At 47.9% G+C, this 22,040-nt stretch overlaps 2 protein-coding genes across 2 annotated transcripts in view; one reads left to right on the top strand and one right to left on the bottom strand.

The window, feature by feature from the left end:
• The window catches only part of LOC135057009 (oocyte zinc finger protein XlCOF8.4-like), a 279,935-nt gene that overhangs the window by 175,122 nt on the left and 82,773 nt on the right, over positions 1–22,040 (top strand). The window lies entirely within an intron of this gene.
• The window catches only part of LOC135057006 (oocyte zinc finger protein XlCOF8.4-like), a 74,112-nt gene continuing 57,796 nt past the window's right edge, over positions 5,725–22,040 (bottom strand). Inside the window, exon 4 of the mRNA XM_063962863.1 lies at positions 5,725–7,337. Within this exon, the coding sequence (XP_063818933.1) occupies positions 6,445–7,337 (893 nt within the window). The 3' untranslated portion in view covers positions 5,725–6,444. The remainder of the gene's footprint in view (positions 7,338–22,040) is intronic.

Raw genomic sequence — 22,040 nt, 5'->3', positions numbered from 1 at the left:
AACAAAGTTGCAACAAAAGTTTTCCAGCAAACAATCTACAGATATAGTCACTTAGTAAATCAACCTTGTAAAGCTTATAGCAATTCTGCAATTAGAGAAAGAACACTGACTTCTAGGCTTGTAACAAAATTGATCCTCAATACACTTAATTGTATAAATAATTCATACTGAATAATGTATTTAAACACATGCATGAATGTCAAATATAACAACAATAATAACAAAAAATAACAAAAATAGCAAGAGCACCTTGTTAGCACCAGAATTTAAGGAGCTCTGCTTTAAGATTTCATACGTATATTTGAACTTTTAACAGTTCAGTAATGAATAAACCACCTAGATGGAAAAATGGTGTGCAGCCGGTATATTGATTGTGACAAGGTAAAGCGTGTTTAAGCAAATGCATGAATGTCAAATATAGCAAGATAGCAAAAATAACAATAATAACAGAAATGGCAAGAGCATCTTGCTAGCACCAGAATACAAGGAGCTCTATTTTGAGATTTCATACGTATATTTGAACTTGTATCAGTTCAGTAATGAATGGATCACCTGAATGAAAAAATGATGTGCAACAAATAAATCGATTGTGACAAAATATAGCATAAATATGCAACACATATGATTTTGCAACATGTATAATTTTTAAATGAAATAAGTGCACCTTTTTTATGCTTTCATTTTTCGTGCATCAAATGAGGACAACATAAAGTAATCTAGAATAATGAGGATATCAGCAAAAATATATATCAGAAAGAGTATATATTTTTTGTTAGTGCAATTAGGTATTGAATCATGTACAGGGGTATGGGTATTATAACCCCTGATATTAATCCTCAATTGGTAGCATACACTGTAGAGGCAGGGGGGAGAGAGTGGAAAGCGTAATGGGTATGGCCGTCAGTGGAAAATGTGATTTATGGTAATATTCAATTAATCACCACTCCAGCCAAATCGAAGTACCGATCTGACACCCTCAGTTTCTAATCCAACCCACTCCTGCTTCCCCTAATGCGCCTTCCACCATATATCGGGAGTGCATATGCGTGACTATCCTGGATAATTAACCTCAAGTGCCGTTGTATGGTGTGGGGCAGGGAGTGGGGGATAAGGCGAGGGGAAAGTGGGAGCGGGCCGAGCCGTTTGCGGAGATGACAAACTAAACGCCGGCATCCAAAACTGTTGGAGCGGCGATTGGTAAATATCACGGCAAAACTCTGCATAACTTCTCCACGGTCACATTATCTCTAAACCTTTCTCCCCCCGCTTATCCCCCACTCCCTGCCCCACACCATACAACGGCACTTGAGGTTAATTATCCAGGATATTCACGCATATGCACTCCCGATATATGGTGGAAGGCGCATTAGGGGAAGCAGGAGTGGGTTGGATTAGAAACTGAGGGTGTCAGATCGGTACTTCGATTTGGCTGGAGTGGTGATTAATTGAATATTACCATAAATCACATTTTCCACTGACGGCCATACCCATTACGCTTTCCACTCTCTCCCCCCTGCCTCTACAGTGTATGCTACCAATTGAGGATTAATATCAGGGGTTATAATACCCATACCCCTGTACATGATTCAATACCTAATTGCACTAACAAAAAATATATACTCTTTCTGATATATATTTTTGCTGATATCCTCATTATTCTAGATTACTTTATGTTGTCCTCATTTGATGCACGAAAAATGAAAGCATAAAAAAGGTGCACTTATTTCATTTAAAAATTATACATGTTGCAAAATCATATGTGTTGCATATTTATGCTATATTTTGTCACAATCGATTTATTTGTTGCACATCATTTTTTCATTCAGGTGATCCATTCATTACTGAACTGATACAAGTTCAAATATACGTATGAAATCTCAAAATAGAGCTCCTTGTATTCTGGTGCTAGCAAGATGCTCTTGCCATTTCTGTTATTATTGTTATTTTTGCTATCTTGCTATATTTGACATTCATGCATTTGCTTAAACACGCTTTACCTTGTCACAATCAATATACCGGCTGCACACCATTTTTCCATCTAGGTGGTTTATTCATTACTGAACTGTTAAAAGTTCAAATATACGTATGAAATCTTAAAGCAGAGCTCCTTAAATTCTGGTGCTAACAAGGTGCTCTTGCTATTTTTGTTATTTTTTGTTATTATTGTTGTTATATTTGACATTCATGCATGTGTTTAAATACATTATTCAGTATGAATTATTTATACAATTAAGTGTATTGAGGATCAATTTTGTTACAAGCCTAGAAGTCAGTGTTCTTTCTCTAATTGCAGAATTGCTATAAGCTTTACAAGGTTGATTTACTAAGTGACTATATCTGTAGATTGTTTGCTGGAAAACTTTTGTTGCAACTTTGTTTCTTTCATATCTTTATGTGACAACTAACTGAATTTGCAGATCTTCTGCTGGAGTATTTTTCTGCAACACTGTTTCTTTTATATCTTTATGTGAGAGATTAGGAACTTCCTGCCAATAAGTATTTTTTCAAGATATTTTAGATATTCACGATTTTGTGAGATCACTACGATATGCCACCCCTGTCTAAATACCTCACCTGAATCACCAGCATATGATGATTGGCTAAGACTCAGGATATAATTTATTCAGAAAGTATTGATTTCCTGTATATGTAAAATACTGTATGTATGACATAGGAGAATAAGAGGAGATTAGTTACATCATGCTACTGGAATGAATTAATTTATACAAACTATACATTTCTGATTACTCATCAGAACTTTATCTTCTCTCAGCACTCTCTCATCTGGCTGATAGCTGTGCTGGCAAGGGTTCCGCCCTCCCCAGCGTACATATGGCTGTCACAACAGAAAGCAGAAGTGCTCCCTTCTTCCTTCTGCCTTAATTCTGAGTGGAAGTAGACCAAATAATTCATGATCTTCCCCAATTAAAACTGGTGATGGTTCTTCCTTCCAACACTCTCTCATCTGGAAAAGCCTGGGGCCAATTGTTCCAGAGACGTATAACAGGCAGAGTACAGACAGCAGAAGTGGGTTCTCTCTTCCTTCATATGTCATCCTTATCATTCAAGGTCGTACTATCCTGAGAGTAGCCCGATCTTCTATCTCGGAAGCTGATAGGATAGACCTGGTTAGTACTTTGAAGGGGGACCGCTTAGGAATACCAGGCACTGTGGATATCACTAAGATGATCACCTATATCTTCATGTGAATACACTGGTGGGGCAGTTCTTATCTGCTCACTCTTATTCATCTCATCTATATTTCACCTTTCTCTCTTCTATTTTGAATAATAGATATTTAAATATGTCTGGACCATATAGGTCGATATTTTAATGGAATAGAATAAAAGTTAAGATTTAGAATTATCATCATATCATTTCACTACATATTGTTTAATTGTCATCACCATTTTCAAATAAGAGTGCTCCCGAAAAGGATTTCTTTTGTCTTGTCTTTCGTTGTTTTTTCTTGTAGTTGATCTACAAAAGTTTTTTGGGAGCACCACCAATAAACAAGGTGCCTCAAAGGATTTGAATATTGGCACCATCTATATTGGTTATTTTCAGATATCTTCATATTCAAATGTGGCTTTACAGTACACAACTAGTGCGGAACTGACAAACCATTCGACATGCTTTTCAGGCAAGCAAAAGGGCTCTACACCCGGAGGTCTTCCAGACCCTAGTCAATAGGTGGGGGATGCCAGAGATAGATCTCATGGAATCCCGTCAGAACAACAAAGTTCTCGCAAACTGGTCAACAACAAAGGATCCCAGAGCGATCTTTGGTGATGCCCTGTTGGTGAGATGGGACTTTCATCTGGCCTATGTGTTTCATCCAATCACCTTATTACCCATGATGGTGAGAAAGATAAAGCAAGGAAGGGGCACCGTGATACTAATAGCTCCGGCTTGGCCCAGAAGATATTGGTACACAGATCTGCAGAGGATGTCGATGGATGCTCCATTCGTACTTCCTCAACGTCCAGATCTACTGATGCAGTGTCCTTATTATCAAAGACATCTGGATCGACTGTCTTTGACGGTGTGGCTCGAGACCTCTATAATGAAGTCAAGAGGATTCTCACAACAGGTAATTCAAACGATGCTCAGAGCAAGGAAACCTTCCTCAGCTCGCATTTATCACCGAAATATGGCAAGCCTATATTCAATGCTGCAGTGAACGGAAAGCTGACCCTAGGTCTCTCAGAGTTGCCACGGTCTTATCATTCCTTCAGGCAGGAATGGATAAAGGTTTAAATGTGGCTTCCTTGAGAGTGCAAGTGTCAGCATTGACAGTATGATTCCAAAAGAAAATTGCCAACATACAGGATGTGCGCACTTTTTTCCAGGGAATGCTGAGCATTCAACCTCCTTGTGTTCCTCCTACAGTGCCTTGGGACTTACGTTTAGTCCTAAAGTCCCTTCAAGTTGTCCCATTTGAACCACTTAATAGAGTGGATCTTAAATGGTTGACAGCTAAAGTTCTCTTTCTACTAGCCATGGCATCAGCTAGAAGACTGTCAGATTTAGGAACATTGTTATGTCGTCCTCCATTTCCGATTTTTTATCCAGATAGAGCGGTTCTCAGAACTAAATCTGGGTATCTTCCTAAGGTGGTGTCTAAATTCCACCTTAATGAAGAAATTGTAGTCCCGGCTTTTCATGTTTCGGGCCTTTCTGCAGGAGATGCATCGCTGGACATGGTCCTTGCATTAAGGATCTACGTGGATCGTACCAGTGCCATCAGAAAGACAGATTCTCTCTTCATTCTCTACGGATTCCACACGAGAGGATGGCCTGCGGATAAGCACACACTGGCGAGGTGGCTTCGGATGATGATTTCAGAAACATATTCTCAGGCTGATCTCCCTGTTTCAGCTAATGTCTCTGTTCACTCTACTCATAAGGTAGGTCCATCATGGGCAGCACAACATGGTGCTTCAGCGGAACAGATATATAAGGCAGCCACATGGTCTTCCATTAACACATTCATTAGACATTATGCCATGGATACCTTTGACCGACTGGTGCAAATCTGCTGTTGCTTCATCATATCCCATTGTATCCTGTGGAACCTATGGACTTAGGAGAAATACTATTATCAAGGGTAAGTTCTTACCAAAATGTATATTTCTTCTGGCAATTGCTTCAGCTATAAGAGTATCCGATTTAGGGGCACTGTCGTGTCATCACCCATTTCTGGTATTCCATCCAGATTGGTTCCCCAAACCAAGTCTGGATATCTTCCTATGGTGGTCTCAAAGTTCCACCTTATTGAAGAAATAGTAGTTCCTGCCTTTCAATCACCAGATATCTCTGTGGATGATGCATCATTAGACGTAGTTCGTGCACAAAGGATCTACGTGGATCAGTGCCATGAGAAGAACAGACTCTCTCTTTGTTCTATACGGATTTCACATTAGGGGATGACCAATAAGCAAACATTGGCTAGATGGCTTCAGATGACTATCTCAAAAGCATACTTTCAAGCTGATCTCCGTATCCCGCTTGTCTCTGCCCATTGGATACATTCAGGAAGTCCTTCATGGGCAGCCCACCATGGTGCCTCAGCTGAGCAACTCTGTAAGGCAGCCACATGGTCTTCCATAAATACATTTATTAGGCATTATGCCTTTGATACCTTTGCCTCTCAGGAAGTTGCGTTTGAATGTCAGAATAGTGTGAACAAACAGAAAGATACACAGCGCTTAAACATATATATGAATTGTCACATAATTCGAAATTTAATATCACAAAAACACAATTTTAAAATTCATAAATGAATATAGAAGCAGTCTCTATAAAATAGACAAGTTGTGCAGGCCAGTATATAGAGTCTCGAAAGTATCACCATGAGATGAATTACCAACTGGACAGTCAATATGCACTTGAATCAAGCAATTTGTCTAAAAAGTAATCCAGCAGGTCCGTGTTCCAATATTCAGAATCCAGATGGGTATCTGCTCGTATGGCAACGGCAACTGATGTTAATGGAATCCTGGGCCATAGATAGTGAGCTGGAGTGTATGACATTAAAGTTGTCCTTCAGGTGTTGGGTGGAATAAATCTGGCCCAAGTCAGTTCTATACACTGGCAGGGTCTTAAGGCTGATGCATTTCGCTGTTCCTGGCAAGTTTATCAAGCTTTGGTCCCTCTGCTTCCTGGTTCCCTTCACCCCCAATGCCTGCTGTGCTGCTGATCAATGCTTATTGGTAAGCCCGGTAGTACTCTCCACCAAGGCTGATGACATTAGTAGAAATGTGCAAAAAGAGCCTCTGCCTTCTCTGTGGACCCCCAGATGCTGCAGAAAGTAGGCACCAAAAACTGAAGTTGAGATGGTCGCAATGTTCCGACCATTGATGTTAATACAGATGTTCTTAAGCTAATTCAGTCATAAAAAAAACAATTTGAATGTTTTTTTTGGAAAAAAATATTAGTCAGTTAAGGGGTTAATGGCTTCTTACCTGCGTGACTTCTCCTATGTCTAACAAGATTTGATTTCTGTGTAAAACATTTCCAACACTCAGTACACATAAATGGTTTCTCCCCGGTATGACTTCTCTGATGTGTAACAAGATCTAATTTCTGTGTAAAACATTTCCCACACTCAGAACATAGAAATGGCTTCTCACCTGTGTGAATTCTCTGATGTCTAAAAAGATCTGATTTCTGTGCAAAACATTTCCCACACTCAGAACATGGCAATGATCTCTCACCTGTGTGACTTCTCTGATGTGTAACAAGATGTGATTTGTCTGTAAAACATTTCCCACACTCAGAGCATGCAAATGGTTTCTCACCTGTGTGATGTTTCTTATGTCTAACAAGATGTGAGTTATATGTAAAAAAATTTCCACACTCAGAGCATTGATATGGCCTCTCACCTGTGTGAAGTTGCTTGTGTCTAAAAAGATGTGATATGCGTATAAAACACTTTCCGCATTCAGAACATGGAAATGGTTTCTCACCTGTGTGAGTTCTCTGATGTCTAACAAGATGTGATTTACGTGTAAAACATTTCCCACACTCAGAGCATGAAAATGGCTTCTCATCTGTCACAGCTGTGGTCTGTGTAAAACATTTGGAATCTACAGAATCTGGAAATATTTTATCTACTGTAAGAGCTATAATAGATGGGCCAATATCAGCATTATCAGGAGAACATTGGTCATGGTTAGAGGAATCAGGTGACGTATCCACACTGTGATCTACTGGATAAAGAATTGAGGTGAACGGGTTTTCTCCTGGAGAATCTTGTGTGATGTCATTATCTTCTATTTCACAGTCTGGAGATAAAATAAGATGATCCTCTGAGATATTCCTGTTACATCCATCTGATGGGAATAAATAGGATTTTAATTACCTACCGGTAAATCCTTTTCTCATAGTCCGTAGAGGATGCTGGGGTCCAATTTAGTACCATGGGGTAGAGACGTATCCACTAGGAGCCATGGGCACTTTAAGAGTTTAAGAGTGTGGGCTGGCTCCTCCCTCTATGCCCCTCCTACCAGACTCAGTCTAGAAACTGTGTCCGAGGAGACGGACATATTTCGAGAGAAGGAAATACACAGATCGTGAAAAAGGAAAGCCAAGCTAACCAACTTGGAACGATTAAGCAATGGCTGAACCAAGAATGCAACAATGCAAGAATACGAAGCACTGGGCGGGTGCCCAGCATCCTCTACGGACTGTTGCCAGCAGCCTTCCTGTAGCCCAATTACTCTATTAAAACAAAATAACTAAGAAAACTCCTCAGGAGCTCCCCTAGCTGTGACCGGCTCCTTCGGCACATTTTCTAAACGGAGTCTGGTAGGAGGGGCATAGAGGGAGGAGCCAGCCCACACTATCAAACTCTTAAAGTGCCAATGGCTCCTAGTGGACTCATCTATACCTCATGGTATTAAGTGGATCCCAGCATCCTCTAGGACGTAAGAGAAATATAAATATGGAAATATGAATACTTGCATTTTTTAATAGACACAACAGTGGGCAGGTCTGCAATGTAAGAGCACGGCATTGTATACACAGGGCAGGATATCACACAGGTTTAATGAGGCATAACTATACGGAAGGACGAGGCTGAGGCGTCTATACATCGTATAAATGAAAGTCTGTCTGTTTGTCTGATTGAGGTAAACTCCGAAACCACTGAACAAATTGCGACGCGGTTTTCAGCACTGTGCAGGTAATTTCCCCAGACTGGTGTTAGGCTATGTATTATCAAGATCAATCATAAATGGGCTGTGGGCGGAGACTATATATAAAGGTGTGTTATAATAACAGAAACCCTCTAACATGATTGGACACAAAAGATCACGAGGATACAGGCATCAGCAACGTGACATCAGCGTGCAGGACAGGACAGGGCTGAGGGGTACTAGATATACTGCACACAGATACCCGGGTACAGGCATCAGCAACGTGACATCAGCGTGCAGGACAGGACAGGGCTGAGGGGTACTATATATACTGCACACAGGTACCGGGGTACAGACATCAGCAACGTGACATCAGAGTGCAGGACAGGACAGGGCTGAGGGGTACTATATATACTGCACACAGGTACCCGGGTACAGGCATCAGCAATGTGACATCAGCGTGCAGGACAGGGCTGAGGGGTACTATATATACTGCACACAGGTACCCGGGTACAGGCATCAGCAACGTGACATCAGCGTGCAGGACAGGACAGGGCTGAGGGGTACTATAATAAGAATTTACTCACCGGTAATTCTATTTCTCGTTGTCCGTAGTGGATGCTGGGGACTCCGTAAGGACCATGGGGAATAGACGGGCTCCGCAGGAGACTGGGCACTCTAAAGAAAGATTTAGGTCTACCTGGTGTGCACTGGCTCCTCCCCCTATTACCCTCCTCCAAGCCTCAGTTAGGACACTGTGCCCGGAAGAGCTGACACAATAAGGAAGGATTTTGAATCCCGGGTAAGACTCATACCAGCCACACCAATCACACCATATAACTCGTGATAGGAACCCCGGTTAACAGTATGATAACAATGGAGCCTCTGAATAGATGGTTCGCAATAACAACCCGATTTGTGTAACAATAACTATTTACAAGTATTGCAGACAATCCGCACTTGGGATGGACGCCCAGCATCCACTACGGACTACGAGAAATAGAATTACCGGTGAGTAAATTCTTATTTTCTCTGACGTCCTAGTGGATGCTGGGGACTCCGTAAGGACCATGGGGATTATACCAAAGCTCCCAAACGGGCGGGAGAGTGCGGATGACTCTGCAGCACCGAATGAGAGAACTCCAGGTCCTCCTCAGCCAGGGTATCAAATTTATAAAATTTTGCAAACGTGTTTGCCCCTGACCAAGTAGCAGCACGGCAAAGTTGTAAAGCCGAGACCCCTCTGGCAGCCTCCCAAGATGAGCCCACCTTCCTTGTGGAATGGGCTTTTACAGATTTAGGCTGCGGTAGTCCCACCGCAGAATGCGCCAGCTGAATAGTGCTACAAATCCAGCGCGCGATAGTCTGCTGAGAAGCAGGTGCACCTACCTTGATGGGTGCATATAGAATAAACAGCGAGTCAGTTTTCCTGACTCCAGCCGTCTTGGAAACATAAATTTTCAGGGCCCTGACTACGTCCAGAAACTTGGACTCCTCCAAGTCCCTAGTAGCCGCAGGCACCACAATAGGATGGTTCAAGTGAAAAGCGGATACCACCTTCGGGAGAAACTGAGGACGAGTTCTCAACTCTGCCCTATCCATATGGAAAATCAGATAGGGGCTTTTACAGGACAAAGCCGCCAATTCTGATACACGTCTGGCCGAAGCCAGAGCCAACAACATAACCACTTTCCACGTGAGATATATTAGCTCCACAGTCTGAAGTGGCTCAAACCAATGTGATTTTAGACACTCCAAAACCACATTGAGATCCCAAGGTGCCACTGGGGGCACAAAAGGAGGCTGAATATGCAGAATTCCGTTGACAAAAGTCTGAACTTCAGGCAGTGAAGCCAGTTCTTTCTGGAAGAAAAATCGACAGGGCCGAGATCTGGACTTTAATGGACCCCAATTTGAGGCCCAAAGTCACACCTGCTTGCAGGAAATTTAGGAATCGACCCAGTTGAAATTCCTATGTTGGGGCCTTCTTGGCCTCACACCAAGCAACATATTTCCGCCAAATGCGGTGATAATGTTTTGCGGTGACATCCTTCCTGGCTTTGATCAGGGTAGGGATGACTTCCTCCAGAATGCCTTTTTCCTTTAGGATCCGGCGTTCAACCGCCATGCCGTCAAACGCAGCCGCGGTAAGTCTTGGAACAGACAGGGTCCCTGCTGCAGCAGGTCTTGTCTGAGCGGCAGAGGCCAAGGGTCCTCTGCAAGCATCTCTTGAAGTTCCGGGTACCAAGCTCTTCTTGGCCAATCCGGAGCCACGAGAATAGTTCTCACTCCTCGCCTTCTTATTATTCTCAGTACCTTGGGTATGAGAGGCAGAGGGGGAAATACATAAACCGACTGGTACACCCACGGTGTCACTAGAGCGTCCACAGCGATCGCCTGAGGGTCCCTTGACCTGGCGCAATACCTATTTAGCTTTTTGTTGAGGCGCGACGCCATCATGTCCACCTGTGGTTTTTCCCAACGGTTTACCAGCATTCGGAAAACTTCTGGATGAAGTCCCCATTCTCCCGGGTGGAGGTCGTGCCTGCTGAGGAAGTCTGCTTCCCAGTTGTCCACTCCTGGAATGAATACTGCTGTCAGTGCTAACACATGATTCTCTGCCCATCGGAGAATCCTTGTGGCTTCTGCCATTGCCCTCCTGCTTCTCGTGCCGCGCTGTCTGTTTACATGGGCGACCGCCGTGATGTTGTCTGACTGGATCAGCACCGGCCGGTTCTGAAGCAGGGGTCTTGCTTGGCTTATGGCATTGTAAATGGCCCTTAGCTCCAGAATATTTATGTGAAGTGAAATCTCCTGATTTGACCACAGTCCTTGGAAATTTCTTCCCTGTGTGACTGCCCCCCAGCCCCGAAGGCTGGCATCCGTGGTCACCAGGACCCAGTCCTGTATTCCGAATCTGCGGCCCTCTAGTAGATGAGCCCTCTGCAGCCACCAGAGCAGCGACACCCTGGTTCTTGCCGACAGGGTTATCCGCTGTTGCATCTGGAGATGGGACCCGGACCATTTGTCCAACAGGTCCCACTGGAAAGTCCTTGCGTGGAACCTTCCGAATGGAATTTGCCTCCTAAGAAGCTACCATTTTTCCCAGGACTCGTGTGCATGGATGTACCGACACCTGTCCCGGTTTTAGGATGTCTCTGACTAGAGATGACAACTCCTCTGCTTTTTCCACTGGAAGAAACACTCTTTTCTGGTCTGTGTCCAGAATCATTCCCAGGAACAGAAGACGCGTCGTCGGGACCAGCTGTGACTTTGGAATATTGAGAATCCAGCCATGCTGTTGTAGCACTTCCCGAGAAAGTGCTACCCCCACTACCAACTGTTCCTTGGACCTCGCCTTTATCAGGAGATCGTCCAAGTACGGGATAATTGAAACTCCTTTCTTGCGAAGGAGTATCATCATTTCGGCCATTACCTTGGTAAAGACCCTCGGTGCCTTGGACAACCCAAACGGCAGCGTCTAGCACTGATAGTGGCAGACCTGTACCACAAATCTGAGGTACTCCTGGTGAGGAGGGTAAATGGGGACATGTAGGTACGCATCCTTGATGTCCAGGGAGACCATGTAATCCCCCTCGTCCAGGCTCGCAATAACCGCCCTGAGCGATTCCATCTTGAACTTGAACCTTTTGATATAAGTGTTCAGGGATTTTAAATTTAAGATGGGTCTCACCGAACCGTCCGGTTTCGGTACCACAAACATTGTGGAATAGTAACCCATTCCTTGCTGAAGGAGGGGTACCTTGACAATCACTTGCTGTGAATACAGTTTTTGAATAGCCACCAACACTGCCTCCCTGGCAGAGGGAGTTGCCGGTAAGGCAGATTTTAGGAAACGGCGGGGGGGGAGACGTCTCGAATTCCAGCCTGTACCCCTGAAGTACTACTTGAAGGACCCAGGGATCCACTTGTGAGAGAGCCCACTGTGCGCTGAAATTTCTGAGACGGGCCCCCACCGTACCCGGGTCCGCCTGAGCAGCCCCAGCGTCATGCTGTGGACTTACCGGACGCAGGGGAGGACTTCTGCTCTTGGGAACTAGCTGTGCGTTGCAGCTTTTTTCCTCTACCTTTGCCTCTCGGCAGAAAGGATGAGCCTCTATCCCTCTTTCTTTTCTGGGGCCGAAAGGACTGTACCTGATAATACGGTGCTTTCTTTTGTTGTGGGGTAGCCTGTGGCACAAAAGTCGATTTCCCAGCAGTAGCTGTGAAAACGAGGTCTGAAAGACCATCCCCAAACAGTTCTACCCCCTTATAGGGCAAACTTCCATGTGCCGCTTCGAGTCGGCATCGCCGAGTCCATAACCCCCGTCTGGCGGCAATGGACATAGCGCTTATTTTTGATGCCAGCCGGCAAATATCCCTCTGTGCATCACGCATGTTTAAGACTGCGTCTTTTATATGCTCTATTGTCAGCAAAATATTGTCCCTATGCATAGTATCAATATTATCCGACACGGAATCTGACCACACAGCGGGAGCACTGCACATCCATGCCGAAGCAATGGCTGGTCGCAATATAATGCCCGAGTGTGTGTATATATCTTTTAGGGTAACCTCCTGCTTTCTATCAGAAGGTTCCTTCAGGGCGGCCGTATCCGGAGACGGTAGTGCCACCTTTTTTGATAAGCGTGTAAGCGCTGTATCTACCCTATGGGGTGTTTCCCAACAAGACCTATCCTCTGGCGGGAAAGGGTACGCTGCCAATAACCGTTTAGAAATTATCAGTTTCTTATCGGGGGAAGACCACGCTTCCTCACACATCTCATTTAATTTCTCAGATGCAGGAAAAACTACTGGTAGTTTTCTCTCACCAAACATAATACCCTTTTATGTGGTACCTGGGGTATTATCATAAATGTGTAATACATTTTTCACTGCCTCAATCATGTAACGGGTGGACCTATTTGGAGGGTACACTAGTCTCATCGTCGTCGACACTGGAGTCGGTATCCGTGTCGACGTCGGTGTCTGCCATCTGAGGTAGCGGGCGTTTTAGAGCCCCCGATGACATTTGAGAAGCTGGAACAGGCACAAGCTGAGTAGCCGGCTGTTCTATGTCGACAACCTTTTGTGTAAGGAGTTGACACTTTACGTAATTCCTTCCATAAGTCCAACCACACAGGTGTCGACCCCGCAGGGGGTGACATCACATTCACAGGCATTTGCTCCGCCTCCACATCCTTTTCCACCTCATACATGTCGACATAACAGTACCGACACACAGCAGACACACAGGGAATGCTCTCACAGAGGACAGGACCCCACAAAGCCCTTTGGGGAGACAGAGGGAGAGTATGCCAGCACACACCAGAGTGCTATATATCACAGGGATATCACCTATAAAACGTGTTTTCCCCTTATAGCTGCATAATGTATTTATACTGCGCCTAATTTGTGCCCCCCCTCTCTTTTTAACCCTTTTCTGTAGTGCAGGACTGCAGGGGAGAGCCAGGGAGCGATCCTTCCAGCGGAGCTGTGAGGGAAAATGGCGCCAGTGTGCTGAGGGAGATGGCTCCGCCCCTTTTTCGGCAGGCTTTCTCCCGCTATTGTAAAAGTTCTGGCAGGGGTTAATAAACACCTATATAGCCAATAGGGGTATATATGGTGTCAGTTCGCCAGCCAAGGTGTTAATATTGCAGCTCAGGGCGCCCCCCCCAGCGCCCTGCACCCATCAGTGACCGCAGTGTGTGGTGTGCATGAGGAGCAATGGCGCACAGCTGCAGTGCTGTGCGCTACCTTGGAGAAGACAGAAGTCTTCAGCCGCCGATTTTCCGGATCACCTTCTTGCTTCTGGCTCTGTAAGGGGGACGGCGGCGCAGCTCCGGGAACGGACGACGAGGCCGGGTCCTGTGTTCGATCCCTCTGGAGCTAATGGTGTCCAGTAGCCTAAGAAGCCCAAGCTACCACCACTTAGGTAGGTTCGCTTCTTCTTCCCTTAGTCCCTCGATGCAGTGAGCCTGTTGCCAGCAGGTCTCACTGTAAAATAAAAAACCTAAACTATACTTTCTTTCTAGGAGCTCAGGAGAGCCCCTAGTGTGCATCCAGCTCGGCCGGGCACAGAAATCTAACTGAGGTCTGGAGGAGAGGCATAGAGGGAGGAGCCAGTGCACACCAGATAGTCCTAAATCTTTCTTTAGAGTGCCCAGTCTCCTGCGGAGCCCGTCTATTCCCCATGGTCTTTACGGAGTCCCCAGCATCCACTAGGACGTCAGAGAAATATACTGCACACAGGTACCCAGGTACAGGCATCAGTAACGTGACATAAGCGTGCAGGACAGGACAGGGCTGAGGGGTACTATATATACTGCACACAGGTACCCGGGTAGAGGCATCAGTAACGTGACATCAGCGTGCAGGACAGGACAGGACTGAGGGGTACTATATATACTACACACAGGTACCCGGGTACAGGCATCAGTAACGTGACATCAGCGTGCAGGACAGGACAGGGCTGAGGAGTACTATATATACTGCACACAGGTACCCGGGTACAGGCATCAGCAACGTGATATCAGTGTGCAGGACAGGACAGGGCTGAGGGGTACTATATATACTGCACACAGGTACCCGGGTACAGGCATCAGCAACGTGACATCAGCGTGCAGGACAGGGCTGAGGGGTACTATATATACTGCACACAGGTACCTGGGTACAGGCATCAGTAACGTGATATCAGCGTGCAGGACAGGGCTGAGGGGTACTATATATACTGCACACAGGTACCCGGGTACAGGCATCAGTTACGTGATATCAGCGTGCAGGACAGGGCTGAGGGGTACTATATATACTGCACACAGGTACCGGGTACAGACATCAGTAACGTGACATCAGCGTGCAGGACAGGACAGGGCTGAGGGATACTATATATACTGCACACAGGTACCCGGGAACAGGCATCAGTAACGTGACATCAGCGTGCAGGACAGGACAGGGCTGAGGGGTACTATATATACTGCACACAGGTACCCGGGTACAGGCATCAGCAACGTGATATCAGCATGCAGGACAGGGCTGAGGGGTACTATATATACTGCACACAGGTACCCGGGTACAGGCATCAGTAACGTGACATCAGCGTGCAGGACAGGGCTGAGGGGCACTATATATACTGCACACAGGTACCCGGGTACAGGCATCAGTAACGTGACATCAGCGTGCAGGACAGGACAGGGCTGAGGGGTACTATATATACTGCACACAGGTACCCGGGTACAGGCATCAGCAACGTGACATCAGCGTGCAGGACAGGACAGGGCTGCGGGGCACTATATATACCGCACACAGGTACCCGGGTACAGGCATCAGTAACATGACATCAGTGTGCAGGACAGGACAGGGCTGAGGGATACTATATATACTGCACACAGGTACCCGGGTACAGGCATCAGTAACGTGACATCAGCGTGCAGGACAGGACAGGGCTGAGGGGTACTATATATACTGCACACAGGTACCCGGGTACAGGCATCAGCAACGTGATATCAGCATGCAGGACAGGACAGGGCTGAGGGGTACTATATATACTGCACACATGTACCCGGGTACAGGCATCAGTAACGTGACATCAGCGTGCAGGACAGGGCTGAGGGGTACTATATATACTGCACACAGGTACCCGGGTACAGGCATCAGTAACGTGACATCAGCGTGCAGGACAGGACAGGGCTGAGGGGTACTATATATACTGCACACAGGTACCCGGGTACAGGCATCAGCAACGTGACATCAGCGTGCAGGACTGGACAGGGCTGCGGGGCATTATATATACCGCACACAGGTACCCGGGTACAGGCATCAGCAACGTGACATCAGCGTGCAGGACAGGACAGGGCTGCGGGGCACTATATATACCGCACACAGGTACCCGGGTACAGGCATCAGCAACGTGACATCAACGTGCAGGACAGGACAGGGCTGAGGGGTACTATATATACCGCACACAGGTACCCGGGTACAGGCATCAGTAACGTGACATCAGCGTGCAGGACAGGACAGGGCTGCGGGGCACTATATATACCGCACACAGGTACCCGGGTACAGGCATCAGTAACATGACATCAGCGTACAGGACAGGACAGGGCTGAGGGGTACTATATATACTGCACACAGGTACCTGGGTACAGGCATCAGTAACGTGACATCAGCGTGCAGGACAGGGCTGAGGGGTACTATATATACTGCACACAGGTACCCGGGTACAGACATCAGCAACGTGACATCAGCGTGCAGGACAGGGCTGAGGGGTACTATATATACTGCACACAGGTACCCGGGTACAGGCATCAGTAACGTGATATCAGCGTGCAGGACAGGGCTGAGGGGTACTATATATACTGCACACAGGTACCCGGGTACAGGCATCAGTAACGTGACATCAGCGTGCAGGACAGGACAGGGCTGAGGGGTACTATATATACTGCACACAGGTACCCGGGTACAGGCATCAGCAAAGTGAAATCAGTGTGCAGGACAGGACAGGGCTGAGGGGTACTATATATACTGCACACAGATACCCGGGTACAGGCATCAGCAACGTGACATCAGCGTGCAGGACAGGACAGGGCTGAGGGGTACTATATATACTGCACACAGGTACCGGGTACAGGCATCAGCAACGTGACATCAGCGTGCAGGACAGGACAGGGCTGAGGGGTACTATATATACTGCACACAGGCACCGGGCACAGGCATCAGCAACGTGACATCAGCGTGCAGGACAGGACAGGGCTGAGGGGTACTAAATATACTGCACACAGGCACCCGGGTACAGACATCAGCAACGTGATGTCAGCGTGCAGGACAGGACAGGGCTGAGGGGTACTATATATACCGCACACAGGTACCCGGGTACAGGCATCAGTAACATGACATCAGCGTACAGGACAGGACAGTGCTGAGGGGTACTATATATACTGCACACAGGTACCTGGGTACAGGCATCAGTAACGTGACATCAGCGTGCAGGACAGGACAGGGCTGAGGGGTACTATATATACTGCACACAGGTACCCGGGTACAGACATCAGCAACGTGACATCAGCGTGCAGGACAGGGCTGAGGGGTACTATATATACTGCACACAGGTACCCGGGTACAGGCATCAGTAACGTGATATCAGCGTGCAGGACAGGGCTGAGGGGTACTATATATACTGCACACAGGTACCCGGGTACAGGCATCAGTAACGTGACATCAGCGTGCAGGACAGGACAGGGCTGAGGGGTACTATATATACTGCACACAGGTACCCGGGTACAGGCATCAGCAAAGTGAAATCAGTGTGCAGGACAGGACAGGGCTGAGGGGTACTATATATACTGCACACAGATACCCGGGTACAGGCATCAGCAACGTGACATCAGCGTGCAGGACAGGACTGGGCTGAGGGGTACTATATATACTGCACACAGGTACCCGGGTACAGGCATCAGCAACGTGACATCAGCGTGCAGGACAGGACAGGGCTGAGGGGTACTATATATACTGCACACAGGCACCGGGTACAGGCATCAGCAACGTGACATCAGCGTGCAGGACAGGACAGGGCTGAGGGGTACTATATATACTGCACACAGGCACCGGGCACAGGCATCAGCAACGTGACATCAGCGTGCAGGACAGGACAGGGCTGAGGGGTACTAAATATACTGCACACAGGCACCCGGGTACAGACATCAGCAACGTGATGTCAGCGTGCAAGACAGGACAGGGCTGAGGGATACTATATATACTGCACACAGGTACCCGGGTACAGGCATCAGTAACGTGACATCAGCGTGCAGGACAGGACAGGGCTGAGGGGTACTATATATACTGCACACAGATACCCAGGTACAGGCTTCAGGAACGTGACATCAGCGTGCAGGACAGGACAGGGCTGAGGGGTACTATATATACTGCACACAGGTACCCGGGTACAGGCATCAGTAACGTGACAACAGCGTGCAGGACAGGACAGGGCTGAGGGATACTATATATACTGCACACAGATACCCGGGTACAGGCATCAGTAACGTGACATCAGCGTGCAGGACAGGACAGGGCTGAGGGGTACTATATATACTGCACACAGGTACCCGGGTACAGGCATCAGCAATGTGACATCAGCGTGCAGGACAGGACAGGGCTGAGGGATACTATATATACTGCACACAGATACCCGGGTACAGGCATCAGTAACGTGACATCAGCGTGCAGGACAGAGGGGTACTATATATACCGCACACAGGCACCAGGTACAGGCATCAGCAACGTGATATCAGCGTGCCGGACAGGACAGGGCTGAGGGGTACTATATATACTACACACAGGTACCCGGGTACAGTCATCAGTAACGTGACATCAGCGTGCAGGACAGGACAGGGCTGAGGGGTACTATGCATACTGCACACAGGTACCCGGGTACAGGCATCAGTAACGTGACATCAGCGTGCAGGACAGGACTGAGGGGTACTATATATACTGCACACAGGTACCCGGATACAGGCATCAGTAACGTGACATCAGCGTGCAGGACAGGACAGGACTGAGGGGTACTATATATACTGCACACAGGTACCCGGGTACAGGCATCAGTAACGTGACATCAGCGTGCAGGACAGGACAGGGCTGAGGGGTACTATATATACTGCACACAGGCACCCGGGTACAGGCATCAGCAACGTGACATCAGCGTGCAGGACAGGACAGGGCTGCGGGGCACTATATATACCGCACACAGGTACCCGGGTACAGGCATCAGTAACATGACATCAGCGTACAGGACAGGACAGGGCTGAGGGGTACTATATATACTGCACACAGGTACCTGGGTACAGGCATCAGTAACGTGACATCAGCGTGCAGGACAGGGCTGAGGGGTACTATATATACTGCACACAGGTACCCGGGTACAGGCATCAGTAACGTGATATCAGCGTGCAGGACAGGGCTGAGGGGTACTATATATACTGCACACAGGTACCCGGGTACAGGCATCAGTAACGTGACATCAGCGTGCAGGACAGGACAGGGCTGAGGGGTACTATATATACTGCACACAGGTACCCGGGTACAGGCATCAGCAAAGTGAAATCAGTGTGCAGGACAGGACAGGGCTGAGGGGTACTATATATACTGCACACAGATACCCGGGTACAGGCATCAGCAACGTGACATCAGCGTGCAGGACAGGACAGGGCTGAGGGGTACTATATATACTGCACACAGGTACCCGGGTACAGGCATCAGCAACGTGACATCAGCGTGCAGGACAGGACAGGGCTGAGGGGTACTATATATACTGCACACAGGCACCGGGTACAGGCATCAGCAACGTGACATCAGCGTGCAGGACAGGACAGGGCTGAGGGGTACTATATATACTGCACACAGGCACCGGGCACAGGCATCAGCAACGTGACATCAGCGTGCAGGACAGGACAGGACAGGGCTGAGGGGTACTAAATATACTGCACACAGGCACCCGGGTACAGACATCAGCAACGTGATGTCAGCGTGCAGGACAGGACAGGGCTGAGGGGTACTATATATACCGCACACAGGTACCCGGGTACAGGCATCAGTAACATGACATCAGCGTACAGGACAGGACAGTGCTGAGGGGTACTATATATACTGCACACAGGTACCTGGGTACAGGCATCAGTAACGTGACATCAGCGTGCAGGACAGGACAGGGCTGAGGGGTACTATATATACTGCACACAGGTACCCGGGTACAGACATCAGCAACGTGACATCAGCGTGCAGGACAGGGCTGAGGGGTACTATATATACTGCACACAGGTACCCGGGTACAGGCATCAGTAACGTGATATCAGCGTGCAGGACAGGGCTGAGGGGTACTATATATACTGCACACAGGTACCCGGGTACAGGCATCAGTAACGTGACATCAGCGTGCAGGACAGGACAGGGCTGAGGGGTACTATATATACTGCACACAGGTACCCGGGTACAGGCATCAGCAAAGTGAAATCAGTGTGCAGGACAGGACAGGGCTGAGGGGTACTATATATACTGCACACAGATACCCGGGTACAGGCATCAGCAACGTGACATCAGCGTACAGGACAGGACAGGGCTGAGGGGTACTATATATACTGCACACAGGTACCCGGGTACAGGCATCAGCAACGTGACATCAGCGTGCAGGACAGGACAGGGCTGAGGGGTACTATATATACTGCACACAGGCACCGGGTACAGGCATCAGCAACGTGACATCAGCGTGCAGGACAGGACAGGGCTGAGGGGTACTATATATACTGCACACAGGCACCGGGCACAGGCATCAGCAACGTGACATCAGCGTGCAGGACAGGACAGGGCTGAGGGGTACTAAATATACTGCACACAGGCACCCGGGTACAGACATCAGCAACGTGATGTCAGCGTGCAAGACAGGACAGGGCTGAGGGATACTATATATACTGCACACAGGTACCCGGGTACAGGCATCAGTAACGTGACATCAGCGTGCAGGACAGGACAGGGCTGAGGGGTACTATATATACTGCACACAGGTACCTGGGTACAGGCATCAGTAACGTGACATCAGCGTGCAGGACAGGGCTGAGGGGTACTATATATACTGCACACAGGTACCCGGGTACAGACATCAGCAACGTGACATCAGCGTGCAGGACAGGGCTGAGGGGTACTATATATACTGCACACAGGTACCCGGGTACAGGCATCAGTAACGTGATATCAGCGTGCAGGACAGGGCTGAGGGGTACTATATATACTGCACACAGGTACCCGGGTACAGGCATCAGTAACGTGACATCAGCGTGCAGGACAGGACAGGGCTGAGGGGTACTATATATACTGCACACAGGTACCCGGGTACAGGCATCAGCAAAGTGAAATCAGTGTGCAGGACAGGACAGGGCTGAGGGGTACTATATATACTGCACACAGATACCCGGGTACAGGCATCAGCAACGTGACATCAGCGTGCAGGACAGGACAGGGCTGAGGGGTACTATATATACTGCACACAGGTACCCGGGTACAGGCATCAGCAACGTGACATCAGCGTGCAGGACAGGACAGGGCTGAGGGGTACTATATATACTGCACACAGGCACCGGGTACAGGCATCAGCAACGTGACATCAGCGTGCAGGACAGGACAGGGCTGAGGGGTACTATATATACTGCACACAGGCACCGGGCACAGGCATCAGCAACGTGACATCAGCGTGCAGGACAGGACAGGGCTGAGGGGTACTAAATATACTGCACACAGGCACCCGGGTACAGACATCAGCAACGTGATGTCAGCGTGCAGGACAGGACAGGGCTGAGGGGTACTATATATACCGCACACAGGTACCCGGGTACAGGCATCAGTAACATGACATCAGCGTACAGGACAGGACAGTGCTGAGGGGTACTATATATACTGCACACAGGTACCTGGGTACAGGCATCAGTAACGTGACATCAGCGTGCAGGACAGGACAGGGCTGAGGGGTACTATATATACTGCACACAGGTACCCGGGTACAGACATCAGCAACGTGACATCAGCGTGCAGGACAGGGCTGAGGGGTACTATATATACTGCACACAGGTACCCGGGTACAGGCATCAGTAACGTGATATCAGCGTGCAGGACAGGGCTGAGGGGTACTATATATACTGCACACAGGTACCCGGGTACAGGCATCAGTAACGTGACATCAGCGTGCAGGACAGGACAGGGCTGAGGGGTACTATATATACTGCACACAGGTACCCGGGTACAGGCATCAGCAAAGTGAAATCAGTGTGCAGGACAGGACAGGGCTGAGGGGTACTATATATACTGCACACAGATACCCGGGTACAGGCATCAGCAACGTGACATCAGCGTGCAGGACAGGAC

This window comes from Pseudophryne corroboree, chromosome 3 (assembly GCF_028390025.1).
Source record: "Pseudophryne corroboree isolate aPseCor3 chromosome 3, aPseCor3.hap2, whole genome shotgun sequence".
NCBI classification, from domain to species: Eukaryota; Metazoa; Chordata; class Amphibia; order Anura; family Myobatrachidae; genus Pseudophryne; species Pseudophryne corroboree.
This window is presented reverse-complemented; position numbering and strand designations above follow the sequence as displayed.